This window comes from Poecile atricapillus, chromosome 4, assembly GCF_030490865.1.
Source record: "Poecile atricapillus isolate bPoeAtr1 chromosome 4, bPoeAtr1.hap1, whole genome shotgun sequence".
Lineage (NCBI taxonomy): Eukaryota > Metazoa > Chordata > Aves > Passeriformes > Paridae > Poecile > Poecile atricapillus.
The window spans coordinates 74463892-74490770 of record NC_081252.1 but is presented as its reverse complement, the minus strand read 5'-3'; the positions used below and the strand labels follow the sequence as shown (position 1 = coordinate 74490770).

General features: G+C 68.9%; 3 protein-coding genes and 1 long non-coding RNA gene across 7 annotated transcripts; 1 reads left to right on the top strand and 3 right to left on the bottom strand.

The window, feature by feature from the left end:
* Window positions 1-17: 17 nt before the first annotated feature.
* LOC131578774 (uncharacterized) lies at window positions 18-534 on the bottom strand. The gene is made up of 2 exons (XR_009277560.1): window positions 326-534; window positions 18-246 (listed from the first exon to the last, which is right to left on the bottom strand). It is a non-coding gene; the product is annotated as an uncharacterized LOC131578774 (long non-coding RNA).
* A 763-nt stretch (window positions 535-1297) lies between these two features.
* Window positions 1298-6467, bottom strand: LOC131578772 (rho-related BTB domain-containing protein 2-like). 4 transcript variants are annotated; one of them, XM_058837926.1, is made up of 9 exons: window positions 6193-6467; window positions 5843-5946; window positions 4154-4339; window positions 2995-3800; window positions 2488-2606; window positions 2089-2239; window positions 1794-1906; window positions 1606-1711; window positions 1298-1526 (listed from the first exon to the last, which is right to left on the bottom strand). In XM_058837926.1, exons 1-9 carry the CDS (start codon window positions 6382-6384, stop codon window positions 1357-1359), a joined length of 1947 nt encoding a protein of 648 aa, XP_058693909.1. In that variant the 5' UTR covers window positions 6385-6467; the 3' UTR covers window positions 1298-1356. The 4 variants fall into 4 exon arrangements, 2 of the variants coding, with proteins under 2 accessions (XP_058693909.1, XP_058693910.1); XM_058837927.1 differs by having other exon boundaries at window positions 1794-1882; XR_009277559.1 differs by lacking the exons at window positions 1298-1526; window positions 1606-1711 and having other exon boundaries at window positions 1987-2239.
* A 2185-nt stretch (window positions 6468-8652) lies between these two features.
* LOC131579282 (drebrin-like) lies at window positions 8653-14003 on the top strand. The gene is given in 14 exon segments (XM_058838966.1): window positions 8653-8815; window positions 10012-10064; window positions 10142-10171; window positions 10174-10253; window positions 10327-10401; window positions 10884-11018; window positions 11156-11233; window positions 11575-11726; window positions 11811-11865; window positions 12199-12273; window positions 12355-12462; window positions 12542-13381; window positions 13648-13693; window positions 13783-14003. Coding segments are annotated over 12 exon segments (966 nt in total). The 5' UTR covers window positions 8653-8729; the 3' UTR covers window positions 12581-13381; window positions 13648-13693; window positions 13783-14003.
* A 580-nt stretch (window positions 14004-14583) lies between these two features.
* On the bottom strand, window positions 14584-25996 carry RTKN (rhotekin). The gene is made up of 14 exons (XM_058838967.1): window positions 25961-25996; window positions 24238-24422; window positions 21770-21963; window positions 21303-21361; window positions 21100-21153; window positions 20898-21015; window positions 20153-20377; window positions 19234-19328; window positions 18182-18288; window positions 16523-16654; window positions 16192-16357; window positions 15407-15511; window positions 15045-15147; window positions 14584-14768 (listed from the first exon to the last, which is right to left on the bottom strand). The coding sequence occupies exons 2-14, from the start codon at window positions 24271-24273 to the stop codon at window positions 14762-14764; spliced, it is 1401 nt and encodes a 466-aa protein (XP_058694950.1). The 5' UTR covers window positions 24274-24422; window positions 25961-25996; the 3' UTR covers window positions 14584-14761.
* Window positions 25997-26879: the final 883 nt, after the last annotated feature.

Sequence of the window (26879 nt, the reverse complement as noted above, 5' to 3'; positions counted from 1 at the left end):
GCACAGCAGAGTCGGGCTCTGTTACAAAAAGCTTTATTAAAGGTTAAAACAGCCGCTGCTGAGGTGGGGGGAGCCCCGAGGCCGGGGGTGGGGCCGCTGTGCTCCTGGGGTAAAAAAGTGTAAAAACGGTTGTGCAGTTCAGCCCGGGGGTCGGGACAGTGCCCACCCCCCTTTACTCCGGGGTGGGGACACAGCCCGGGGACAGGGACAATGATCCCAACCCGGGACAGGGACAATGATCCCAACCTGGGACAGGGACAATGATCCCAACCCGGGACAGGGACAATGATCCCCCCAGGACTGGGACAGGGACAATGATCCCAACCTGGGACAGGGACAATGATCCCAACCCGGGACAAGGACAATGATCCCCCCCAGGACTGGGACAGGGACAATTGTCCCCCCCCCGGGACAGGGACGAGGACAATGATCCCCCCCAGGACACAGCCCGGGGCCGGGGGGCCCGTCCAAGGCACGGAGATGAGCCGGGGGCTCTCGTAGCCACACAAGCACCCAGGGACCCCCTCCCCACACCCACCCCCTCCCCCCCCAGCCCACCCTGCTCACAGCTTGGCCCCCCCCCACCCCACGGGGGGAGAAAATACAGCACCAGAGAGCCCTTACGGGGGTGGGGACCCCCCAGAAAAGAGAGGGGGAGCGGCAGAGCCCCCGCTCCCTGCGCCCCCCCAGCCCCAAATACTGCTCGGTCAGAGGTAGCACCAGCGTTGGCCGGGGCGGGGGGCCCTGCCGGGGGGAGGGGGCTCAGCACGGCCCCCCCCCTGCCGGGGAAAGGCACGGTGGGACCGGGGGGCTGCGACCCAGCAGAGCCTGTAAACAGCCGGGGTGGGGGGGTAAACAAGCCCTTGGGGGACCCCCACCCTGGCCAAGCCCTTGGCTCAGTGGTGGGGGGGGGTCCCAGGTCTGAGAGCCACAGCCCAGGGTGGGGGTCCTGGGGCTGAGCTCCCTGGCTCAGCACGGGGGGACCCCTGGGCACAGCCCTCCTGGCCAGGGTGGGGGTCCCAGGGTCCAGCCCCTCTGTCCAGTGTGGGATCCCTGGAGCTGAGGGTGGGGGTCCTGAGCCTTGCACAGGAGCCCTGGGCCCAAGCCCCCCACTCCACACAGGGACCTTCAGCCCAGCTGAGCCCCCCAGCCCTTTAGAAAAGCCCCAGGCCCCCTCACTCCACACAGGGACCCCCAGCCCAGCCGAGCCCCCCAGCCCCGAGCCCCCCACTCACCACAGGGACCCCCAGCCCCGCACGGGGACCCCGGGGCCGAACCCCCTGCTCAGCTCAGGGGCTCCCAGCCCTCCCGAGCCCCCCCAGCCCCACGCGGGGGTCCCTTCCCCGAGCCCCCCACTCAGGACACGGGGGGCGAGGGCCGCCAGAAGCACCACTTGCTGCGGGGGTGCTGCTTGCGCTGCAGCTGCTCCTCGCGCTCCCGCTCCTTCTTGGAGCGCAGGTACAGATCCTCCTCCTTCAGGTACCACACCGGGGGCCAGCGGTGCCGCTCAAAGTGCGCCTGGTTCTCTGCGGGGACACCCCGGGGCTCAGGGCAGGGCGGGGACCCCCTCCCCGCGCCCCCCGGCCCGCGGCCACCCCCCCGTACCTGGGGACATGAACTTCATCTCGCGGGGGAAGCGGCGGCACACGCGGTTGTAGTTGGTGCAGATGTAGTGCAGGCACCACGCGGCCAGCTGCCGGGCGTTGTGGAACTGGGGGGAGGTTTTGGGGGGGTCACCCCATCACCTCAGAACCTGTGCTCCCCCCCCGGGGTGCCCTGCAGCCCCCCCGTACCTGCGTCATCTCCAGGTAGATGATGACCTGCTCGTCGATCTCCACGCGCTGCACGAAGGCTCGCAGCAGCTCGTCCACGGCGTATTGCTCTGGCAGAGGGGGGAAACGGGGGGCTGGGGACGGGGGGGGGTCACACACCGGGGACGTGCCCCCCCCGCCTCCCCGGGGCCAGCCGGGCCCCGCCAGCGCTTACACAAGGACAGGGAATGACACACGGGGACGATCGATGGGTCCCCGCGGCGGCGGCAGCGGGGTATTGGCGGCTGACGTCAGGGGGGGCGCGCGGGGGTCTCACCGGTGAGCGCCTGCAGCCGCGGCAGGCACAGCCGGTCCGTGAGGATCAGCAGCTCCATGGCGTCCAGCTCGGGCGTGGGGGTGAACACCCCCGTGTAGAGGAAGTCGAGGACGGCGCGGAGGCAGGCGCAGTTGGTGCCGGGCAGGGACACCTGTGGGATCCAGGAGGGGTTTGGGGGGAGCTCAGAGCCACCCCCAAAAGGGAATGGGGGACCCTCCAGCACCTCCAGCCCTGCAACAACGCCACAACCCAGCACCACCCTCCCAGCACAGCTCCCCGCTTTCTCCTTGCAAGAGGGAAGTAGGAAACGCGTGTCCAGGGGGTCTGAGCTGCCCCCCGAGCCCAACCAACGGTGCCCACCCTGCCCCACAGAGCCCCAGGTCCCCTCCTGGCCCCCACCTCGTCGGCGTAGCTCTCGCGGAATCCCCCCCGGAACATGGCCCTCATCCAGTCGCAGCCGGCGATGAGCAGCGGTTTGTGCGCCGGCACCGCCCCGTCATCCACGCGGAACACCACGTCTGGGGACAGGGGACAGCTCAGGGAGGGGACAGCCACCCCTCAGACATCCCTTGTCCCCCTCAGCCCTGGGCCAGCCACCCCTGGGACACCGCAGAGCAGAGCAGGGACCGCCACTGTCATGAGGACGAGAATGCCTTGGACGGCCCTTCCATGGGGACAGCCACACCTTGGGGACAAGCAGCCACCGGCCACCACAGCCCAGAACTGCCACTGGACCCCAGCAGCACCTCCACGGTGGCACGGGGGCTCCAGGACCCCAAAACCCTCAGTGGTGGGAGTGGCTCAGGGTGACCATAGCCCACACTGGCACGAGGAGAAGGGGACACATCTGGAGGGGACAGCGGTGACCCTCCCGTCCCCACAGCCCCCCATCCCCACCCCCTCTACCTGCGAAGACTCCCTTGGCCAGGCACTCCTTGACGCGGTTGGCGCGGCGCACGTGGAAGGCCTTGGTGATCTCCTGGTTCATGAAGCTCTCCTGGTTGAGCTCGTTGGCCACCATCATGCGCAGGTCAAACACCTCCAGCAGCTCGGCCACGGCTCCCACCTGCCGCAGGTCGCCATGGGGCCGCTCCAGCTTCCCCGTGTACAAATATTCCAGCACGGCGCGGAGCGGCTCCGGCCGCACGCCGCCGTCCATGGCCACCGCCGCCATCCGCCGCTCCCGCCCCGCCACCGGGTCGGCCACCAGCTCCCAGCGCAGGCTCAGGAAGCCGCGGCCCCACGATGACAAGTCACGGGTCCCCCCGTCCCCTTCGCTGAGGGTCTCGGGGGGCCCCTCCAGCGTGAAGAGGTCGTAGAAGCGCGAGCAGGCGGTGGCCAGGTAGACGCGGTGCGCGAAGACGCGGTGGCCGCCCTGCAGCTGGAAGACGACGTCGGCGCAGAGCGGGGCTCGGAACAGCGCGGCCGGGCCCCCCCCGAGGCCGGGGGGAGCGTCGGGCACCTGGATGAGGGGTGGGGGAGGTTTGGGGGGCAGGAACGGCGCCTGCAGCAGCGGGCGCTGCATCTTGCGCAGGTGGGACTTCCAGAACTGCAGGTGGCGGCGGGACACGAGCGCGGCGCGGATGGCGTTGTCAAACACGTCCTTGACCCCGAACTGGGCCACCACGCTGGTCTCGTAGTACGGCACCCCCAGCTCCTGGGCCACCTCGTGGCCCCGCTCCGGTGGCAGGATGTCCGAGGGCTTGATGGGCCTGGAGGGGCACGGACAGGGCGGGGGGATGAGGAGGGTGTCCAGGGCTCGTTCCAAGGATGCTGGCAGGTCTCATCCCCAGCCCAGGGGGTGACGGGAGGGTGGCCCCTCCTTATCCAGGGGGGCCTGGAGAAGAGGCCCAAGCCCAGGAGTGCTGAAAAGGGCAGGGGTTTTACCCCAAAAGTGCTGCCAGAAGACCCTGACCCACAGGGGGACCCACAGGGGTCAGGGGGGACACGAGGCAACAACCTGGTGGTGGCAAAACTGGGGGTCCCCATTTTAATGGGACTGGCGGTGACACACTGGGGTGTCCCTGTCGCCGTGGGGCTGGGGGGTGACACTCTGAGGGCTCACTTGGCCAGCGGCCGGCGCGCGCGGTTGACGGCGTCCAGGTCGGCGTAGCGCAGGTCCAGCTGGCAGCCCACCAGCACGATGGGGGTGCGGGGACAGAAGTGTTTGATCTCGGGGTACCACATGGTCTTCACGTGCCTCAGCGAGTTGGGGTTCGCCAGAGAGAAGCACAGCACCACCACGTCTGATCTGGGGGGAGGAGGAGGAGGAGGAGAGGGCAGCGCTGCCCCGGTGCCACCCGCTGTCACTCGGTGTCCCCAAACACGCCCTGCTCAGTCCCAGGACATTGTCCCCTGCCTGGGACCCCCCAGGAGCCTCAGCACTCCCTGGGAGCACCACGGCCATGGGAATCCCACAGATCCCCGGCAGCCACACGACCCTCTGGGAACGCCATGACCTCCGGGAGCCCCATGACAGAGGCAGGGACAGGGGACAGGAGGGACCCAACGGGACCTGGCTTCGGGCCACCACCGTCGGCCAAGTCACGGCTGCCCCAGCTCGGCTCGGCACCGTGCGGTCCCAGCCCCTGAGCACCCTTGGGGGGTCCCAGGGGGGTGGCTGGGTGGGTGCCAGCACCCAGCACCAGGGACAGACCACGCCTGCTGTCCCCTGCTGTCCCCGGCCCTGGCTCAGGGGGTGCCAGGGGACACAAGGGGGGTGCCAGGGGACACGAGGGGGTGCCAGGGGACACGGGGGGGGGTGCCAGAGGACACGGGGGGGGTGCCAGAGGACACGGGGGGGGTGCCAGGGGACACGAGGGGGTGCCAGGGGACACAAGGGGGTGCCAGGGGACACAAAGTGGGTGCCAGGGGACACAAGGGGGGTGCCAGGGGACACAAGGGGGTGCTAGGAGACACAAGGGGGTGCTAGGAGACACAAGGGGGGTGCCAGGGGACACGAGGGGGGTGCCAGGGGACACGGGGGGGGTGCCAGTACCCCCAAATCCCCGGAGCAGCCGCGTGGCCCCGGGCCCGGGTTGTTTTTAGTCCTCGCCGGGACGGGACGTGACCGGGAGGCGCCGCTGGAGCCGGGCCCGTGTCCCAGACCAAGATAGCCACCACCGGCCCTCCGGGGGCCCCCGGCCAGCCCCGGGGCCACGCGGACCCCGCCACCCCAGCCCCCCCAGCCCCGGGGGGCTCCCCACCCGCGGGCCCCGCCGTGCCCCGGGGAGATTAGAGGTGCTGGCGTGGGGCGGCGGCGATAAGAGCCCGGACGTGCCGGCGGCCACGGGGACCGGCTGTTTACAACCGGAGGGCCACGGGAAGTCTGGGGGGGCCCCTCCAGCGCCCCCGGGAAGGGTTCTCGTACCACAAGAGCCCCCCTGGAGCCGCCCCCCACCCACAGCTCCGGAGGAGCGGCCGGGTCCCTGCTGGGGCGGGGGTTTGGGGGGTGCAGTGTTGGGGCCAGGGAGCCCCCAGAGCTGTCTCCGGAGGGGGATGGGGGCGGTCCAGCCCCTCCCCGAGGGTTCGGGGCGCCAGAGCCGCTCTCCGGGCGCTGGCAGGAGCCCAAGGGGCTCCTCTGGCTCTGTGCATCCCGGGATGGGCAGGGCTGGCGGTCGGGGTGCTGCTGGTGGGGGCTGGGCTGCCCGTGACAGAAGCCGGGGTGGCGGGCGGGGGTCTCGGGGGTGCCGGTGGCGGGGGTCGGGGGGGGGTGGGAGGGGGTGGGGTCTCCGGCGGCGGGTCGCGGTCCCACCTGCCATAGGCGAAGCGCCGGTCCTTGTGGTGGTCCCCGAAGGTGTCCCAGAGGCGCAGGGAGACGCTGACCTCGTCCACCACATCCCGGGAGCGCTCCAGCACCTGCCGGTACCGGCACCGGCACCATCACCGACCGCCCTGCCCGGAACCACCGGTACCACCCCGGGGTGCCCCCGCTACCCTCTCGGTGACCCTCTCGGTACCGGGCGTCCCCCGGTGCTCGGTACCCCCTATCGTTCCCCCCCCCCGCCCCGGCGATGCCCGGTACCCGGTGTCCCCCGGTAACGCCCCTCCCGCTGCTCCCCCGCTCGGTGTCCGGCGGTGCCTGGCGGTGTCCCCCGGCCTCACCTCCTGGCAGACGCGGTACTGGTCGATGGCCCACACGGTGGGCACGTGTGTGGCCAGCAGCCGGTACTGGCTCAGCGTGGCGTTGCAGGCGCGGGCGCAGATCAGCCGCGTCTTGCCCACCGCGTTGTCGCCCACCACGACGCACTTGATGGTCTCGACGTTGGGGCGCTCGTAGTCCACGTCGGGGTCCATGGGGGCGCGGGGGGCCCCGGGCAGCGGAGCGGCCCCGCTCAGCGCCCCCCGCCCGGACCCGGCCCGTTACCGACCCCCGCCCCGCCCGCCCCGCCCCACCCCGCCCTGCAGCCAATCAGCGCGCGCCTCCGCGGCACGCCCCGCCCCGCCTCGCCCCGCCCCGCCAATCCCGCGCGGCACCGCCCGCCGGGCCACGCCCCCTCCGCCCCGCCCCGCGCGCGGACAAAGGAGCGCCGCCAGGGGGCGCCACACCGCCACGTGACGGCACGGCCCCCCCGGGCCACGCCCACCCCGCGGGGAAAGGACACGCCCATGGGCGGGGACACGGGACACGCCCCCTGTGAGGCCACACCCATGGGGGGAGAGGGGGCTGGGGTCGCGACAGCAGCGACAGCAGCGATACCTGGGACAGCGGTGACAGCAATGACAGCAGTGACAGCGGTGACAGCAGCGACAGCGGTGACAGCGGTGACAGCAGCGACACCTGTGACAGCGGTGACAGCAGCGACACCTGTGACAGCAGTGACACCAGCGACACCTGTGACAGCAATGACACCAGCGATACCTGTGACAGCGGTGGCAGCAGAGACACCTGTGACAGCGGTGGCAGCAGAGACACCTGTGACAGCAGTGACAGCAGTGACAGCGGTGACAGCAGCGACATCAGTGGCACCAGTGGCGCCAGTGGTGCCAGTGGCACTAACGGCACCAGTTCCAGCAGTGACACACACCAGTAAAACCAGTGACACCAGTTACGCCAGCTAAACCAGTGACAGCAGTGACAGCAGGGACACCAGTGGCGCCAGTGGCACTAACGGCACCAGTTACAGTAGTGGCACACACCAGTGAAACCGGTGACACCAGTAAAACCAGTGACACCAGTAACACCAGCTAAACCAGTGACAGCAGTGACAGCAATGACACCAGTGACACCAGTAAAAAGTAACACCAGTGAAACCAGTGACACCAGTAACGGCAGCCACAGCAGTCACAGCGGGGACCCTGGGACAGGGGTGACGGGGCTCGCTGCACACCGGCCTGGGCCTCTTGCCGGGAACAAGATCCCATTTTCCAGCATTTTTTTCCTCCCTGGGGATTTGGGATTTTTCAGTCGCGGTGCCCAAATAAGGGAACGATGGGAGAGGCTTTGGGACAGGAGCCGTGCGGGGCCGGCAGGGCCAGGCGCTGGGCTGGGAATGTCCCCAAGAGGGCCCTGCCACCCCTTCATGGCCTGGGGTGGCTCCTCCAGCCCCCCAAAATCCTGGTGAAAAAAGGGAATGGTGGGAGAGGCTCCAGGGAGGGGGGGAGGACAGGGCGGATGAAAGAGGGAAGGGGGGACACACCCCCTCCTTGGTCCTGGCACAGCACCCCGATCCCAGCCCAGCGCCCACATTCCAGTCTGGGATCCTCATCCTGGCACAAGATCCTGGCACAGCACCCACATCCCAGTCTGGGATCCCTGGCACAGCACCCACATCCCAGACTGGGATCCCTGGAACAGCACCCACATCCCAGTCTGGGATCCCCTGGCACAGCACCCACATTCCAGTCTGGGATCTCTGGAACAGGGACCCAAATCCCAGTCTGGGATCCCTGGAACAGGGACCCACATCCCAGTCTGGGATCCCTGGCACAGCACCCACATCCCAGTCTGGGATCCCTGGAACAGGGACCCAAATCCCAGTCTGGGATCCCTGGAACAGGGACCCACATCCCAGTCTGGGATCTTTGGAACAGGGACCCACATCCCAGTCTGGGATTCCTCATCCTGGGCTGGGATCCTGGCACCGCAGCCTCATTCCGGTGCCGGACCCGGGCGCGGGTCCCAGCGCGGGCCCCTGGGACCTGTCCCACATCCTGGTGTGACATTCACGTCCTGCTGCGGGACCCCGGGACCTCCACACGCATTCCAGTGTGGGATCCTGGAACCCGCATTCAGCCCGGAATGGGAACCTGGCACAGCGCCCTCATCCCGGTTCGGGATCCACATCCCGGCACAGGATCCACATCCCGGTACAGGATCCTCATCCCAGTACGGGACCCAGGCCCGGCACGGGATCCTCATCCCGGCACGGGATCCTCATCCCGGTACGGGATCCTCATCCAGCACGGGATCCTCATCCGGTACAGGATCCTCATCCCGGTACGGGACCCAGGCCCGGCACCCGCGTCCCAGCGCTCCCAGCGCCGCCGGTGCCTCCCGGCCGCTCCCGCCCCCGCCCCGCCCGGTGCCGCCCGTGGGCGGTGGAAAGTGCCGGGGGGGTGGCGGGGGAGGGGCGGGCCCAGGGCGGCGGCGGTGGCGGTCCCGGGATCGGCCCGGGATCGGGATCGGCCCCGGGATCGGGATGGCGGGGCCGGGGCTGGAGCGGTACCGGCTGGCGCTGCTGGCGGCGCGGGAGGACGTGGGGAACCCCCGGGCTGGGACCGACTGGTGAGAACGGGAGGGCGGGGGACACCGGGAGAGGGAATGGGAGCCGGGAATGGAGACCGGGAACGGGGACGGAAGGGAGGACGGGGAACAGGGCACGGGGGATGAGGAGCCGGCACAGGGACCCGGGAACGGAAGAGGGGACCGAGACTGGGAACGGGCGCTGGACTGGCACCGGACACAGGACCGGGAGCAGGAACAGGCACCGGCACGGGCCAGGGAGTCGGGGGCGGGCCCAGAGGCACCGTTACCGGCACCGGGACGGGGTCTCCGGGCGCACGGGGGTCTCGGCCGGGGGGTGTCCCGGGACTGAGCCCTGTGCGCCGCCGCGCTGGGAACCGGGAGTCGCACCCGGTCTCGCCCCGTCCCGCCCGGTCCCTCCCGGTGCCGCCGGGCTGGAGCGGCGCCGCCGCCAGGGGCGGGGGCAGGACGGGCCCGGGGGGGTTTGCGGGAGCCGGGACGGGGTGCGGGAAGGGCGGTTCTGCCCGGCCGCACCGGGAGGACGCGGGTCCCGGGACGGCCTGGGAGTCCCAAGCTGGCCCCAGTTCGGTGCCGGTGCCGCGGGGCTGGAGTCGGTGTCCCCCAAAATCCCCATCCCGGGGTGGGGGGCGACAGTACCGCGGCTCATGGGCCTGGCAGCCCCCCGGCGTCACGGGACCGGCCGTCACCGTGGCCACGGGCCACCCGGCCATTGCCCTCTGCCCCCGGAGCGCGGCTGGACCCCGCTCCAGCTCCGGCTCCTCCCGGCGCCCGCCCGGCCGCGTGCCGGGCTCTGTCCCGCCATGTGGCGCCGCAGCCTGTCGCGACATGCCGTGACATGCGTGACGTGCCCTGTCCCGCGTGCGTCCCGAAGCGGAGCCACGCGGGAACAAAGAGGGGCAGAGCCTCCGGGGGGGGGATGAGGGAGGGTCCCGCCGGGATGAGGCCCCCTGAGCCCTCCCAGGCCCGGGCGGGGGGTCCCGGCACCCCCGCACGATGGAGGGGGGGGGGGTCGCTGGGTGGGGGGGGGGCCGTGGCGCTCCGGCTCTTCCCACATTCCATTGTCCCGGGGGCGGATGCTGCCGGCGGCACTTCCATGAATTCATCCCAAGCTGGTGGCATGGGGGAACACGGGGGGTGCCCGAGCCTGGCAGGTCCCCCCCCACCCGCTCTGACCCCCCCCACCCCGACCCCCCCCCGACCCCCCTTCTCCCCCCCAGGGCCGTCTTTGGCTATGAGAAACATCACGACCTCAAGCTCCTGGATTCCGGAGGTACCGGGAGCGACGATTCCGGGGAATATTGGGGGGGTCCCCCGAGTTCCCCGCCTCTGACCCCCCGCTCATTACAGCCGGGGGGCCGGATGAGCTCGCTGGAAAATTCTCTGTGGCAGCGTCATGTACGGGCTGTGCCGGGTGCCCGATCCCGGTTCCGGCACCCCCAGGATCGTCCTTATCAGCTGGTGAGTGCGGGGGGGCTGCTCGAGGGGACCCCCGGATGGGACCCCCCCGAGCTGAGCCATGGGTGCGGTGCCAGGTGGGGGAAAAGGTGCCGGAATCGCAGCGGGCGGCGTGTGCCGGGCACCTGCCGGCCATCCGGAGCTTCTTCAGGGTGAGTGGGGGGCACGGAGCCCTCGGTGGGTGCTGGGGGGGTGTGTCGGGGTCTTTGCCCCCCCCAATATTCCCCATTCCTGTCTCCCCTGTCCCCCCCCATCCCGCCCACCCGACCTTTGCCTGTGCCCGGGCGCATTCCTGGCGCTGCTGACTCAGCCGCCGCTTTCCCAGTGCTCCAGTCTTGGCCGCCGCGCCGGAGCTGTGGTTGGGATCCCTCCCCCACCCCCAACCCCGTCCTGACGGGGGGGGTCCTGCCCTCCCCATCCCCCGGAACAGCTTCCGCTCATCTGTCTGCGCCCGGGATCTGGATCCGGCCCCACATCTGGATCCTGCCCCACATCTGGATCCAGTCCCACATCTGGATCCAGTCCCACATCTGACACGTCCGAGGGAATGGAGCCGAGGTTCCCCGGGGAGTGAGGATCCCTGCGGGGGTTGGGGGGTGTGGGAGGGGTGACACGGTCCCGATCCCGGTGGCAGGAGGCCACGGCCGTGATCAGCGCCCGCCGCTCCGAGGAGGTGACGCTGGAGGGGCTGCGCCGGGTGCTGGCACAGCTGGAGCCCCCCGCCCCTCGCCCACCCAGGAGGACCCCCCAGGACACCCCGGAGCTGGTGGTGAGTGGGGGTCTCGCTGGAGCTATGGCCCTGCGGAATGGGGAGGGCGTTGGGGGGCGATGGGTGCTTGCTTGCCCTTCCCGGGGGTCTCCAGGGGGTTTTGGGGATCCCACCCTGACCCCCCTGTGCTCCCCAAGGGAACCAACTACCGCAAGACCAACCCAGCGCTGGAGCTGCAGCGCACCCAGCGCGATTCCTTCTGGGAACAGGCTGAGGTGAGGGGTCGGGGGGCTGGGGAAGGGCTGGGGGGTCCCCCGGGATCCCGGGGATGGGGGCACGGCTGCTGCCTCGGGCTGAGGCTGCCAGGGGCTGAGCCCAGGGGTCCCACTGCCGAGCTTGGTGGGGGTCCCAGTCCCGGTGCCGAGACCGGGGGGGTGCTGGTGTGGACCTCGGTGGGGTCCCGGTGCCGGTACCGAGGCTGGGACAGTCCCAGTGTGAAGTGTGGCGGGGTCCCGGTGCCGGTGCCGGTACCAACGGCAGCGGGACCCTGGTGCCGGTGGGTTCCCGGAGCTGGTTCCCGGTGCTGATCCCGGTGCCGATCCCGGTGCGTTCGCAGCGCGAGGAGCAGCAGCGGAAGGAGCAGGAGCGGCAGCGGGAGCGGGAGCAGCGGCGGCGCTGGGAGAGGGAGCGCATGGAGGAGGAGCGGCTGCAGGCGGCGGAGCGGGAGCGGAGGCTGCAGGAACGGGAGAGGCTCATCGAGGAGCGGCGGTGAGGGGCAAGGCTGGGCTCCAGCCCCGTCCCATCCCCATGTCCCATCCGTGTCCCATCCCATCGCTGTCACCCCTCCCGCAGGCAGGAGCAGGCGCGGCTGGACGCGGAGGAGCGGAGGAAGGAGCAGGAGCGATGGGTGAGCGGGAAGGGGGCTGGAATTGGGGAGGGGGTCTCAGGGGATCGAAGGGGTCTGTCCTGGGACACGCGGGGGCTCCAGCCCAGCAGGATCCAGGGCGTTCATCCCAGGGAGTCCCGTCCCAGGGGGTTTTAGGGCGTCAATCCCAGGGGATCCGAGGGGTCTTACCCAGGGATTTTAGGTGTCTCTCCTGGGGGATCTGAAGGGCTCCATCCCAGGAGATCATCACAAGGAATACAGGAGGGTGTAACCTGGGGATGTGGGAGGGTTCTCTCCCAGGGCAGCCAGGGCTCCTTCGCGTCCTGAGGGATCCGTGTTTGCCGTGTCCCGCAGGAGCAGCAGCAGCGGGAGCAGGAGGCGGCCGAGCGGGAGCGCGGGGGTCGCACCGGGCTCAGCGGCACGGCGGCCGTGAGTACCGGGACGGGTCCCTCCCTTCCCCCGGGGCACGGGGGGGGGCCGCAGCCCCGCTGAACCCCCCCGATCCCGCAGGAAGCCGCGATCCTGGTCTCCCAGCGCACCCAGAACCCCGGGAATTCTTTCGGCAGCGGGAACGCTCGGGCTCCACGTCCGCATCCCCCCTGCCCGGCAGCACTCCCGGTGGGTGGCGTGGAAAGGGTTGGGGGGCACGGGGGGGGGTTCTGGGGGTCCCTGCTGACCCCACCCCGACCCCCGCCAGGTGCTCGCCGGCCTTTCCTGCGGTACCAGCGCAGCCTGACGGAATCCGCCTTCATCTTCCGCCGGCCGGAGCCCCCCCAGACCCCCCCGCCCGGAGCCTCCGGGGGGGCACCGCCCCCCAGCCCCCGGCGGCCGCCGCCCCCTCTGCCCCCCGGCCCCGCGGGCAGGGACCCCGCCACCACCGGGACCCCCGCCAGCCCCGTGGGGAGGGGCCCCCCTCCCTCTGCCGCTCTGGGACGCCCCCCAGCCCGGCCCGAGCAGGGTCCCCCCATGCCACCAGTCCTGTGGGGACAGGGACCCCCTCCCTCTGCCACCCCAAGGAGTCCCCCCAGCCCCGTGGTGATGGGCACCCCCCAATGTGCCACCGCTGGAACCCCCTCCAGCCCCCTGGGAACAGGGACCCCTCCCTCCGCCACCCTGGGGACCCCCAATTTTGCCACCAGCAGGTCAGGGTCCCCCCCTGCCATGCCCGGGACCCCTCCCGGGTGGGGGTTCCCCCTGTCTCTTCTGGCTCGGGCTCTTCGGAAAGCACTTGTGGGGTACAGCCCCACCCTCCTCCAGCACTTCCCGGCTTGGGGTCTCCCCCCAGGCCCCCCCGGGATGAGGAGGGGTCCCGCCCGGACACTCCCCCCCTCCCCAGCCCCCCAGCATGGGAAGCTCTGGGGCCGCTGATTGAGGATGTCCCCATCCCGAGGGAGGGGTCCCCAACACCCCCCCCGCACAGCCCCGGCCCCCCCCGCCCGCTGCGGGACCCCCCAGGATTTGGGGCGCAATGGAATCGGGGGGGCACGAAGGGGGGGGCTGGGAGACCCCCTGGGAGCCGAGACCCCTCCCCGGGCAGGTACGGGGAGGGTCTGGGGGCGATGTGGGGCCGGGGGAAATGAGGGGAGCCCAGATTATGTGGGGGGTGATGGGGGGCGCGGGGGCTGGGGGGGCTGCAGGTTTTGGGGCTGGGGGGTCAGGAGGGGAACACGCGAGTCTGGGGGCTGATTCTGGGGGTTGGGATGGCTCTGGAGAGGGGGGGCAGGGTGGGAGGTGGGGGTGGGGTCCCCTCTGTGAGTGGGGCGGGGCCGCAGAGACCCCTCAGCTCCCCCCCACTTTTTACAGGGGGATGAGCCCAGCGAGAGCCCCGTCCTGCATAAAGCCACTCCAGGTACCCCAAAATTGCCCCGTAAGCCCCCCCAAATCACCCCCAAACCCGCCCAGAACCCCCTCCCCGTCTCACCCCCGCTCTCCCCCCAGGCTTCGCGCTGCTGCTGGCCCGTGACGCCCCCCCACCCGCCGCTTTTGGGGGGCCCCCAGCCCCCCCCACCGAGGACGAGGACCTCTCCCCCCATGCTGTGTAGCGGAGGGGGGGGCCCCCAGCACCTCCTTTTTTTTTTGGGGGGGGGATCCCCTTTATGGCACCCAGGATGGGCGCCCCTCCCCCGCTCACCCCCCAGCACAGCCTCCACCCCCCCCTCCCCCTCTTGCACCCCAAATGAGCAGCTTGGGGGAGGGGGCAGCACCCCCAGACCCCCCCACCAGGGCACCGGGACCCCCCCCCACACCTCCCACCACCCACCCCCCCCCCCCAAAATCACACACAGCAGCTGTTAAATAAATTTTAATGCAAATTATTAGTGAATATTATTAATGAGGGGGAGGGGCCTGCCGGGGGGGTGGGGGTTGTGTCCCCCCCCCCCGGGTTAGAGGTGAGGGAAAGCAGAGCTGGGGGGGCTCTGTGTCCCCCCCGGGTTAAACCCTGAGCACCCACCCTGTGGTGGGGGAGGGGAAGGAAACCCCCTCCCCCACTTTTTGGAGTTTAGCCCTGAGCCCCCCCCCAGAATGGGGAAGGGCAAAAATTCCAGTTTCTCCCCAAAAACAGAAGCTGGGAGCCCCCAGGGGGTCCATCCCCCCCCGTGTCCCCCCCCGGGGGGTTTTGGGGGTCAGACCCGGGACTGGAGGGGTCTGGGGGGGTCGCGCTGGGGGGGCCCTGGGCTGCTGCTGCCGCTGCTGGAGGAGCTGGAGTGGGGGGGCTTTGGGGGACCCCCCCGACCCTTTAGGGTGCTGAGCCGGGCGTCGAGGGACAGGGTGCGGGGTCTGCCCCGGCGGGGGGGGCTGGGGCTGCGCAGGGGGGGCCCCTCAAACAGCGACAGCCACGGGGGGGGGTCCCGGCGCACGGGGAGCCCCCCCGTGCCGGGCCAGGATGTCGGTCACCGCCGCGATGTCATCCGAGGGGTCAATAGCTGGGGAGGGGGGGAAAAAGGGGGTTCAGGGGGGTCAGGGGTGTCCCCAGACCCTCCCTGGACCCCCCCCCGCTGCTGTGCCGTGGGGTGGGGGCTGTGAAAGCCCCCCCACTACACCCAGTGCCCCCCCCAGCTCCCCATGGTCCCCCTCACTGGCGGTGTGGGGGTTTGGGGGTCCCTTCGCTGCCCCCCCCAGTCCCCACGGGATTCTGGGGGTGCTGTGGCGGTTCTGGGGGGGCTGTTTGGGGGTCCCCCCCGTGTCCCCCCCCCCGTCACCTGTCGCTGTAGTAGGAGCTGAGCAGCGCCCGGATCTCGGCTGAGACATTCTCCTGCAGCAGGAGCCCCTCGCCCGGGGGGGTCCCGGGGGGGCCCGGCGGGGCTGGGGGGGCGCGGGAAGGGGGGGGGGGGCGGCAGAGCGGCGGGAAAGAAATGGGGGGGACAGAAATGGGGGGGACAGAAATGGGGGGGACAGAAATGGGGGGGACAGAAATGGGGGGACAGAAATGGGGAGGGGGCACAGAGAGGGGGGGACAGCGAGAAGAGCAGCGTTAGGGAGCGAGCAGAGAGCAGAGAGGGGGGAGACAGAGCAGAGACCCCCACCCCCAGCCCCCCCCACCCCCCCCCCCGGCCCCACTCACCCGTCTGGTGGTACAGAGAGCCCTGGGGGGGCAGTGGGGCCGGGGGGCGGCGCGGGGGGGGCTCCTCGATCCGCATCAGCTCCTCACAGCACTGCTTCCACTGGGCTGGGGGGACAGGGACAGAGCCCCCCCGGGACGGGGATTGAGCTGGGATGGGGGTCCCGTTGGATGGGGGGGGGGGGGTCTCACGGGAATGGGGGTGCTCTCAGGACTGGGGTCCCACTGCCTTGGGGGTCTTGGGGTGATGGGGGTCCCACAGGGATGGGGGTGTCCCACTTGTAGCCCTTTAACAATGGGAATCCCACTGGGACAGGGTCCCACGGCTGGGAGGGCCCTTGGGAATGGGGGGATCCCACAGGGATGATGGAGGTGGGATCCCACAGGGATGATGGGGGGATCCCACAGGGATGATGATGGGGGGATCCCACAGGGATGATGATGGGGGGATCCCACAGGGATGATGAGGGGATCCCACAGGGATGATGGGGAGATCCCACAGGGATGATGGGGGGATCCCACAGGGATGATGGGGAGGGGATCCCACAGGGATTATGATGGGGGGATCCCACAGGGATTATGATGGGGGGATCCCACAGGGATACTGGGGGGGATCCCATAGGGATGATGTGGGATCCCACAGGGATGATGAGGGGATCCCATAGGGATGATGGGGGATCCCACAGGGATAAGGGGGGGGATCCCATAGGGATGATGGGGGATCCCACAGGGATACTGGGGGGGTTCCCACAGCTCTGGGCTGAGGGGTTTCGGGGGTCCCATCTCACCCAAATCGTAGAGGTGCTGCCCGAAGGCTTCGAGCCAGCGCTGAGCCTCGGCCTCGCTCTCGGCCAGCAGCGCGTGTGTCACCTCCTCCCCTCCCAGCCGGTTGGTGACGGCCACCCCGGGGGGCTGCCCGCGGCCCCCCGACTCCACCGCGCGCACCCGCGTGTCCTGCGGCACCGGCACACCTTGGAGCCCCAGAAACCCCAGAAACCGCCCCAAGCCCCACACAGCCCCCCTTTATACCCTGCCCTGTCCCCTCCATCCCCCATAGAGAGCTCCCCAGAGCCCCCCGGAGCCCCCCGGAGCCCCCCGGAGCCCCCCGTGCCCCCGTACCTTGGTGACAGCGATGGTGAGGGTGGGCTCCTGCCCTGCCTCGGCCTCGCCAGCGCTGCCGTAGCAGAGCAGCCCAGGACCCCGCAGGACGCAGAACAGGGGGGGCCCGCTCGGCCCCTCAGCCCCTGGAGCCTGTGCCGAGACCCCCGGAGCCATCAGCGCCCCGGGGTGAGCAGCCCCCCGAGCCTGCGCCCGTCCCCAGCACACGGGGACCCCCAGCTCCATCCCCAGCAGCCCTGGTGGGCACAGGTGAGATCCTGTCCCCATCCCTGTCCCCATTCCTGTCCCCATCCCTGTCCCCATCCCTGGCCCCATTCCTGTCCCCATCCCTGGCCCCATCCCTGTCCCCATCCCTGTCCCCATCCCTGGCCCCATCCCTGTCCCCATCCCTGTCCCCATCCCTGTCCCCATCCCTGGCCCCATCCCTGCCCCCATCCCCGGCCCCATCCCTGTCCCTATCCCTATCCCCATCCCTGGCCCCATCCCTGTCCCCATCCCTGTCCCCATCCCTGTCCCCATCCCTATCCCCATCCCTGGCCCCATCCCTGTCCCCATCCCTGTCCCCATCCCTGGCCCCATCCCTGTCCCCATCCCTGTCCCCATCCCTGTCCCCATCCCTGGCCCCATCCCTGCCCCCATCCCCGGCCCCATCCCTGTCCCTATTCTGTTCCCAACCCATTCCCACCCCTTGTCCCTTTTCTTGTCCCTTCCCAGCTCTGTCCTACCCCTTGTGTCTGTCCCCGTTCTTGTCCCCATCCATGTCACTGTCCCTGTCCTGTCTGACCACATCCCATGTCCATCTTTGTCCCCGTCCCTGTCCTGCTCTCATCCGTGTCCCCATCCCCTTCTCACACCTTTCTCCATCCCCACCCCATCCCTCATCCCAATCCCTCATCCCAATCCCACATCCCGATCCCACATCCCAATCCCACATCCCGATCCCACATCCTGATCCCTCATCCTGATCCCTCATCCCAATCCCACATCCTGATCCCTCATCCCGATCCCACATCCCGATCCCACATCCCGATCCCACATCCCAATCCCACATCCCAATCCCACATCCCGATCCCACATCCTGATCCCTCATCCTGATCCCTCATCCTGATCCCACATCCCGATCCCACATCCCGATCCCACATCCCAATCCCACATCCCGATCCCACATCCCAATCCCACATCCCAATCCCACATCCCGATCCCACATCCCGATCCCACATCCTGATCCCACATCCCAATCCCACATCCCAATCCCCCCTCACCTGCAGCTTCAGGGTCCCTGGTCCCACAGGGTTGTTAATAGAGCCCATTCCTAACCCATCCCACTATCCCATTCCCTCTATCCCATTCCCGATCCCATCCTTCTATCCCATTCCCTCTATCCCATTCCTAATTCCATTCCCTCTATCCCATCCCTCCATCCCATCCCTATATCCCATTTCTCTACCCCATTTCTCTATCCCATCCCTCTCTCCCGCTCCCATTCCCGATCCCATTCCCGTTCCCATTCCCGTTCCCGATCCCGTTCCCAATCCCGTTCCCATTCCCGTTCCCGATCCCGTTCCCGATCCCGTTCCCATTCCCAATCCCGTTCCCGATCCCGTTTCCATTCCCGTTCCCGATCCCGTTCCCGTTCCCGTTCCCGATCCCGTCCCTCACCTGCAGCCGCAGTGTCCCGGTGGCCGCGGGGGTGTCCACGCAGCTCGGCCTGGCCGCCAGGCGACAACACATGCGGCCATATAGGGGCACCCAGCAGGGGCTCTGCTCTGGGGGGACACGGGGACATGGACCCCAAACCCACCCAATCCACCCCAAACCCACCCCAAACCCAGCCCAAACCACCCCAAACCCACCCAAACCACATCAAACTGACCCCAAACCACCCCAAACCCATCCAAACCACATCAAACCCACCCAAACCACCCCGAACCCCCCAAACCCACCCCAAATCCATCCCAAACCCACCCCAAACCACCCCAAAATGACCCCAAACCCACTCAAACCACCCCAAACCACCCCAAACCCACCACAAACCATCCCAAAACGACCCCAAACCCACCCAAACCACCCCAAACCACCCCACACCCACCCCACACCCACCCCAAACCACCCCAAACCCACCCCAAACCCACCCAGCAGGGGCTCTGCTCTGGGGGGACACGGGGACATGGACCCCAAATCCACCCCAAACCATATCAAACTGACCCCAAACCACCCCAAACCACCCCAAACTACATCAAACTGACCCCAAACCCACCCCAAACCCACCCCAATCCCAGCCAGCAGGGGCTCTGCTCTGGGGACACAGACCCCACACCCTTCCAGGACCCCAAAGATCCCCCTCAGGACCCCCAGAGTGTCCCCACCTGTTCCAGCCCCATTGCCCGTGTTAAGGGGTACCACGGGATGCTGTGGGGTGATTTTGGGGTGCCGTGGGGTGTTAGAGGGTGCTGTGAGGTGTTACAGGGTGCCATGGGGTGTTTTGGGGTGTTTTGGGGTGTTTTGGAGTGCCATGGGGTGTTTTGGGGTACCGTGGGGTGTTTTGGGGTGTTTTGGGATGTTTTGGGGTGCCATGGGGAGTTTTGGGGTGTTACAGGGTGCCATGGGGTGTTTTGGGATGTTTTGGGGTGCCGTGGGGAGTTTTGGGGTACCGTGGGGTGTTTTGGGGTGTTTTGGGGTGCCGTGGGGAGTTTTGGGGTGCCCCCACTGACCGTCGGCGGCGATGACGAGGTCGTGGGTGCGGAACCCATCGTGCACCTGGGCCAGGGACAGAGCGGCGTGGGCCAGGAGCTGGAACCGGGGACACCTGGGGACATGGGGGGGACATGGGGGGGTCACGGGGGGCACAGGGGCTGTGTGCCAGGACCTGGGGACACCTGGGGACACGGGGGGGACATGGGGGGGTCACAGGGGGCACAGGGGCTGTGTGCCAGGAATGGGGACACTTGGGGACACACATGGGGCACATGGGGCACAGGGGGCACACAGGGGGGACATGGGGGACACAGGGGGGACACAAGAGACACCCAGGGGCACAGGGGGGACACAGGAGACACACGGGGGCACAGGGGGACACAGGGGGACAAGGGGGCACACGGGGGGCACACAAGGGACACACAGGGGACATGGAGGGGACACACAGAGGGGCACACAGGGGACACACAGGGGGGACATGGAGGACACATGGGGTACACAGGGGACACACAGGGGACCTGCAGGGGACACACAGGGAACACACAGGGGACATGCAGGGGACACATGGGGGACACACAGGGGACATGCAGGGGACACACAGAGGGGCACACAGGGGGCACAGGGGGCACGCAAGGGGGCACACAGGGGGACACAGGGGGGACATGGGGGACACATGGGGTACACAGGGGACACACAGGGGACATGGAGGGCACACAGGGGACACACGGGGGGACACACAGGGGACACGGAGGGCACACAGGGGACACACAGGGGACACGGAGGGCATACAGGGGACACACAGGGGGGCACAGGGGGACAGGGGACACACGGGGGGACACACAGGGGACACGGAGGGCACACAGGGGACACACAGGGGACACGGAGGGCACACAGGGGACACACAGGGGACACGGAGGGCACCCAGGATGTACTCACGGCACACCGGGCGGGGGCAGCAGCAGTGCCCCGGTGCCGCCGGTTCCCGGGGGGCTGCCGGGCCCCCCCTCCATGGCCGCCCGTGCCCGGCGCCCCGAGGAGCGGCCCAGGGAGGTGCTGAGACGCGTGGCCAGCTTTTTGGGGGTGCTGCCCTGCGCCCCCCCGCCCGGCAGCCCCGCGCTGTACAGCTCCACCTTCAGCTCGAAATCGGGGCCCGCCTCCGAGCTGGGGGGGCACACAGGGGTCAGCGCCGGCCGGGGACACCCCCACGGTCACCCCACGGATGCTGGGGACACGGGAAGGGGGTCCCAGAGGGGCGGGGGTCCCTCGCAGGGGTGGGCAGGGGTCTCCCGAGGGGGGGCAGGGGGGTCTGAGGGTCCCCAGGGAGGGGAAGAGGAGGGCAGGGGTCACCCCCCGAAGTGATCAGAGGGGGGTCGGGGGTCCCCTGGAGAGGGGGCAGGGGTCCCCAAGGGGGGTTTGGTGGGGGCAGGGGTCCCATAGGGGGTGTGGGGGTGACCAGGGGTCCCGTGGAAGGGATCAGGGGTCCCATGGGGGCGTATTGGGGTCCCTGAGGGGGTGTGGGGGTGACCAGGAGTCCCGTGGGGGGTGACCAGAGGTCCTGTGGAGAAGCTCAGGGGTCCCATGGGGGGATATGAGGGTGCGAAGGCGCCCGTAGGGGGGTGTCAGGGTCCCCCGGGAGGGGTGTGGGGTGCCCGGGGGGGGTGGTCCCGTGCCCCCCACTCACAAGAGCACGGCGCCCTCGAAGCAGATGTCGGTGAGGGTCCGGTCCACCAGCACCGTGGGGGTGTCGTGGATCTCGGCCCCCACCTGCAGCAGCAGGAACACGGCACAGCGGTGCAGCTCTGGGGAGGCACCGGGGGGGTCAGCCCGGGGGTCCCAGAGGGCGTCACGGGGAAAGGGGGCACCCCCGGCACCCCAAAACTCACCCCCCTTGTTCCTGAAGTACTCGGTGTCCTTCCACATCAGCGGGATGCGCAAATCTGGGGGGAGCAGGAGGAGAAGGGGGGGGGTGAGACCCCCTGAGACACCCCCCAGACCCCAAATGTGGTGTCCTGGGGGGGGGGAAAGCAGAGAAAATGGGGTTCCCCCTCCCCAGGACCCCCCCGGGACCCCCGGGACCCCCCCATACCTGAGATGCAGACGGTGCCTCGGCACGGCACCCGCTCAGCCCCGCCGCCATCCGAGGGGCTGCAGGGGACGGGAGGGGGTCAGCAAAGCTCCCCGCGGGATTTTGGGGTGCCCCCTGCCGCAGCTGAGCCCCTCTGGATCTCCCCATCCCCCCCCTCCCCCAAATTTCGGGGTGTCCCTCACTCGCTGCAGCCCCCGCAGGGTCTCATCCCACCCCCGGATTTTGGGGTTTCTCCCCCGCTGCCGTGTCCCCCACAGGTTTTGGGGTGCATCCCCCCCCGCCATGGCGCCCTCAAACCCCCTCCTTAAGTTTTGGGGGACCCTCCCCACCACTGCCTCCCTCCATGGGGTACCCCCAACCCCCCCGCCTTTTGGGGTTCTCCAGTTTCGGGGCTCCATAGGGCGCCCTCCCCGGGATTTGGGGGGGTCCCAACCATGCCCTCCCCGGTTATTTTCGGGGTTCCTCACCGCCGGGCCCCCCTCAGCCGAGCCTCCTGGCGCCGCTGCAGCTCCCCCCCGGCCGCGACCACCCTGGCGTCGCACAGCACCAGGGTCTTGGTGGTCTCCAGCGCCTGCTCGGGCCGGCTGCAGGCGGGGAGGAGCCGCCGAGCCCCCTCCCGCACCCGCAGCGCCCGCTCCAGAGCCCGCTGCAGCTCCGGCTCCTGAGAACCGGCACATTTCGGGGGTCAGGGGATCCCCAAAACCCCTCCAGAGCCCGCTGCAGCTCCGGCTCCTGAGAACCGGCACATTTGGGGGGTCAGGGGATCCCCAAAACCCCTCCAGAGCCTGCAGCACCCGCTCCAGAGCCCGCTGCAGCTCCGGCTCCTGAGAACCGGCACATTTGGGGGGTCAGGGGGTCCCCAAAACCCCTCCAGAGCCCGCTGCAGCTCCGGCTCCTGAGAACCGGCACATTTGGGGGGTCAGGGGGTCCCCAAAACCCCTCCCGCACCCGCTGCTGCTCCGGCTCCTGACAACGGGCACATTTCGGGGCTCAGGGGATCCCCAAAACCCCTCCCGCACCCGCAGCGCCCGCTCCAGAGCCCGCTGCAGCTCCGGCTCCTGAGAACCGGCACATTTGGGGGGTCAGGGGGTCCCCAAAACCCCTCCCGCACCCACAGCAGCTCCGGCTCCTGACAGTGGGGACATTTAGGGGGGCAGGGGGTCCCCAAAACCCCTCCCGGACCCACAACACCCACAGTAGCTCGGGATCCTGAGAACGGGCACATTTCGGGGCTCAGGGGGTCCCCAAAACTCCTCCCGCACCCACAGCAGCTCCGGCTGCTCCCACATTTGGGGTTCAGGAGGGTCTGGGGGAAAATGTGGGGTCGGGGCACCAGCCGGGCCCAGGGGAGCCCCAAACCCACACTCCCCCCGGGGGTCCCAGCCCTGCACACACACGGGGGGGTTCCACAGCAGTTTGGGGGGTCCCACAGCGGTTTGGGGGGTCCCACAGTGATTTGGGGGGGTGCCACAGCGGTTTGGGGGATCCCACAGCGGTTTGAGGGGTCCCACGGTGGTTTGGGGGGGGTCTCACAGCAGTTTGGGGGGGTCCCACAGCAGCTTGGGAGGTCCCAGAGCTGTTTGGGGGGTCCCACAGCGGTTTTGAGGGGTCCCACGGTGGTTTGAGGGGTCCCAGAGTTGTTTGGGGGGTCCCACAGTGGTTTGAGGGGTCCCACAGCAGTTTTGGGGTCCCGGCCGTGCATTTACCGTGCGTTATTTGGATTTACCAAGCGCCCCACAAACACATCGGGTACCCCACAGATTTATCAGGAACCCCACAGACACATCACGAACCACAAAAGCAAACTGTGCACCCCAAAAACGCATCACGGACCCCACAAGCACCCTACAGATCCATCGTGCACCCCACAGATTTACCAGGCACCCCACAAATTAGTCCTGAACTCCATGGGGGGACCATGCACCCCAAAAACACGCTGTGCACCCCATAAGGGAACCACGCACCCCACAGATCCATCCTGCACCCCAAAAACCACATCCCGCACCCCACAGATCCATCCTGCACCCCAAAAACCTCATCCCGCACCCCACAGATCCACCCTGCACCCCAAAAACCTCATCCTGCACCCCACAGATCCATCCTGCACCCCAAAAAACCTCATCCCGCACCCCACAGATCCATCCTGCACCCCAAAAATCACATCCCACACCCCACAGATCCATCCTGCACCCCACGGGGGAACCAGGAGCCCCACAGATTTACCGTGCACCCCAAAAAACTCATCCCGCACCCCACAGATCCATCCTGCACCCCACAGGGGAACCAGGAGCCTCACAGATCCATCCTGCACCCCAAAAACCTCATCCCGCACCCCACAGATCCATCCTGCACCCCAAAAACCTCATCCCGCACCCCACAACCCCACAACCGTGCCATGCACCCCACAGATTTACCACACCCGCCCCAAACTCATCCTGCACCCCACGGATACCCCACGGATCCATCGCGCACCCCACAAACCCCCCCGGATTCATCGAGCACCCCCAAATTTCCCAGCAGGCGCCCCCCCACAACCGACCTTCCTGAGCCCCCCAGCTCCTTCCCGGTACCTCCTGCTCCTCCATCCCGGTCCCGATCCCGGTCCCGATCCCGATCCCGATCCCGATCCCGATCCCGCCCCTGTCCCCCCCACCCCCCTCCAGTGACGTCATCACCTATAAATAACCCCCCGCTGGAAACGGGGGGAGCGGGAGCCCCCCCAAAATCCCCCCCCCCCTCTGGTGGTTTTGGGGGGCTCTTAAGGGGGTGAATCCCTTGGGATGAGGAGCGAGTTCCATCTTCCCCAGGACCCCCGGGACCCCCCGGAACCCCCCGGGACCCCCCGATTTCCCGGGATCCGGGATGGGGGTGGCCAGGGGGGGATCCCGGATTTGGAATCGGGGAGTGTGGGGGGGGGTCCCCCCAAAATTCCCACCTGGATGCTGGCGGCGATCTGGCGGATGTAGAGCATGTTGAGATCCTCCAGGATCCGCAGCCGGCGGCCCCCCCCCCACCTCCATCGGGACCCCCGGGACCCCCCCAGCTATTTTGGGGGGTCCCCCCAAATCCCCCCAAGGGGGTCCCGCCGCATCCAGAGCTGGGGCGATGGGGTGGGGGGGGCTGCGGGGAGAAAAGGGGTTTTTGGTGGCTCTCCCCCGGGAATTCGGGGGGCTCCCCAAGGGTTGGGGCCCCTCCCTGGAATCTGGGGGGAGGGGGCGTCCACGTGCCCACCCCAAATCGCCGCCCCCCGGCAGGGAACAAGGGGGGGACTGTGCGGGAAAGGGCAGCGGGGGCGGGGGGACGGCAGGGGGGGTTGGGATGAGGTGGGTTGGGTTTGGGGCACGAGGAGGGGCGGATGAATTTGGGGGGCAGGAAGGGGAAGGTTTGGGGTGAGGGGAGAGGGTGTGGGGGGCGGGCGAGGGAAGGGATGGGGTGCGGGGTTTGGGGTGCAGGGTTGGGGGCGCAGGGAGGGGATTTGGTTTGGGGTGCAGGGTTTGGGGTGCGGGGTTTGGAGTGCAGGGAGGGGATTGGGTTTGGGGTGCAGGGAGGGGATTTGGTTTGGGTTGCAGGGAGGGGATTGGGTTTGGGGTGCAGGGTTTGGGGTAGAGGGAGGGGATTGGGTTTGGGGTGCGGGGTTTGGGGTAGAGGGAGGGGATTTGGGGCAGGGAGGGAATGCAGGGTTTGGGGTTCAGGATTTGGGGTGCAGGGAGGTGATTGGGTTTGGGGTTCAGGGTTTGGGGTGCAGGGTTGGGGGATAAGGGGTCAGGGAAGGGGTGCAGGGGACAAGGTGGGGTGCAAAGAATGGGGTGGGGGGTGCAGGAATGGGGTGCGGGGAGGGGAGGGGGTGCAGGGACGGGATAATGGGGACAGAATGGGGTGCGGGGTTTGGGGTGCAGGGAGGAGATTTGGGGCAGGGAGGGAATGAAGGGTTTGGGGTGCGGGGTTTGGGGTGCAGGGTTTGGGGTGCAGGGAGGGGATTTGTTTTGGGGTGCAGTGTTTGGGGTGCAGGGTTTGGGGTGCAGGGAGGGGATTTGATTTGGGGTGCAGGGTTTGGGGTACAGGGAGGGGATCTGGGTTGGGGTGCAGGGTTTGGGGTGCAGGGTTTGGGGTGCAGGGAGGGGATCTGGGTTGGGGTGCAGGGTTTGGGGTGCGGGGTTTGGGGTGCAGGGAGGGGATTGGGTTTGGGGATTGGGTTTGGGGTGCGGGGTTTGGGGTGCAGGGCACAAGAGAAGGGGAGGAGAAAACGCGGTGCAGGAGACAAGATGGAGTGTGGGGATGGGAAAAGAGGGGCAGGGTTTGGGGGGCAGGGAAGGGATTAGGGGTGCAGGGGAGTGGAGCCCAGCCGGGGGGCGGGCAGGGGGTGCACAGGGGAAGGGGTTCCAGGGTTTGGGGTGCTGGGGACGGGGAACAGGACAAGGGGTGCAGGCAGAGGACGGGGTGCAGAGTCTGGGGGTACCGGGGACGGGAAAAGGGGTGCGGGGAACGGGGAACAACATAGCCCGGGGGTGCGGAACGGGGCTCCAGGAACGGCACTGGAGGAGGCGTGGGAGGAGGAGACGGGGAACGGACGGACACCGGGACCCCTTCACCCCCCACCCCGCCCCCCGCGCCCCCCACCCCTCGGTTCGCCGCTGCCCCCCCCCCCCAATTCTCGGTACCTCCGGCCGCTCCCGCAGCGCCGCGATCGCGCACAGGAAGCGGCGGCCGCCCCCGCCCCATGTCCCGCCCCGTGTCCCCCATTCCCCGTGTCCCCCCCCCTTTCCCCCCCCCTTCTCCCAGGAGCCGCCTCCGTGTCCCCCCCGCCCCCCCCGCGGGGCTCCGGGACACCGGGAACGGGCGGGGGGCGCCCCCTGCTGGGGGGAAAGCGAGGTGCGGGGGGGGGGTGAGACCCTCCCCCCTCCCCGGGACACCGGGACCGCCCCAACCGAACCGAACCGGAGCTCCCGTGTGTACCGGGATCCGGGTCTGGGACACCCCCTGGAGTGAACCGAGGCTGCTCCGGGTGCACCGGGAGCTCCCCCGGGAGCTCCGCGATGCTCTCAAATGCCCCGGAACGACCCCCAGAGTGCGCCAGGACCCCTCAGAGTGCGCCAAGGCACCCCCGAGTGGATCGGGAGCCCCCCCAAGTGAACCCCGACCTGCCAAGTGCGGTTGGTACTGAAAGACGGGGACCTCCCCCCCCGTATCCACCAGGACCCCCAAAAATGCTCCAGGAATCCTCAAAATGCACCAGATCCACCCCAGGATGCACCGGACCCCCCCAAATTCACCGGGACGCCCCCCCCCCAATGTGCATCAGGATCCCCAAGGGCACCGGAGCCCCCCGAGTTTGGGTGTGGCAGGTGAACTGGGACCCCCCCAGTCCGCCAGGACCCCTCAGTGGGCAGCTGGGACCGGGTGAAATGGAACCCCCGAATGCACCAAGACCCCCCCGGGGACCGGGACCCCCAAAATGCAGCCGGTACTGGGTGAACTGCGAACCCCCGAACGCACCGAGACCCCCCCCGGGTACTGTGACCCCCAAAATGCAGCCGGTACTGGGTGAACTGGGAACCCCCGAACGCACCAAGACCCCCC

Excerpts from the sequence above, each read along its gene's own strand:
- LOC131578772 (XM_058837926.1), bottom strand. The coding sequence starts at position 6,384 with ATGGACCCCGACGTGGACTACGAGCGCCCCAACGTCGAGACCATCAAG. Across the intron at positions 5,947-6,192 it reads AGTACCGCGTCTGCCAGGAG|GTGCTGGAGCGCTCCCGGGA; the intron begins GTGAGGCCGGGG and ends CGGTACCGGCAG. Across the intron at positions 2,240-2,487 it reads GCGAGAGCTACGCCGACGAG|GTGTCCCTGCCCGGCACCAA; the intron begins GTGGGGGCCAGG and ends TGGATCCCACAG.
- RTKN (XM_058838967.1), bottom strand. The coding sequence starts at position 24,273 with ATGCTCTACATCCGCCAGATCGCCGCCAGCATCCAG. Across the intron at positions 20,378-20,897 it reads TTCGAGGGCGCCGTGCTCTT|CTCGGAGGCGGGCCCCGATT; the intron begins GTGAGTGGGGGG and ends GTGCCCCCCCAG. Across the intron at positions 19,329-20,152 it reads CTGCCCCCGCCCGGTGTGCC|GTGTCCCCGGTTCCAGCTCC; the intron begins GTGAGTACATCC and ends CCATGTCCCCAG.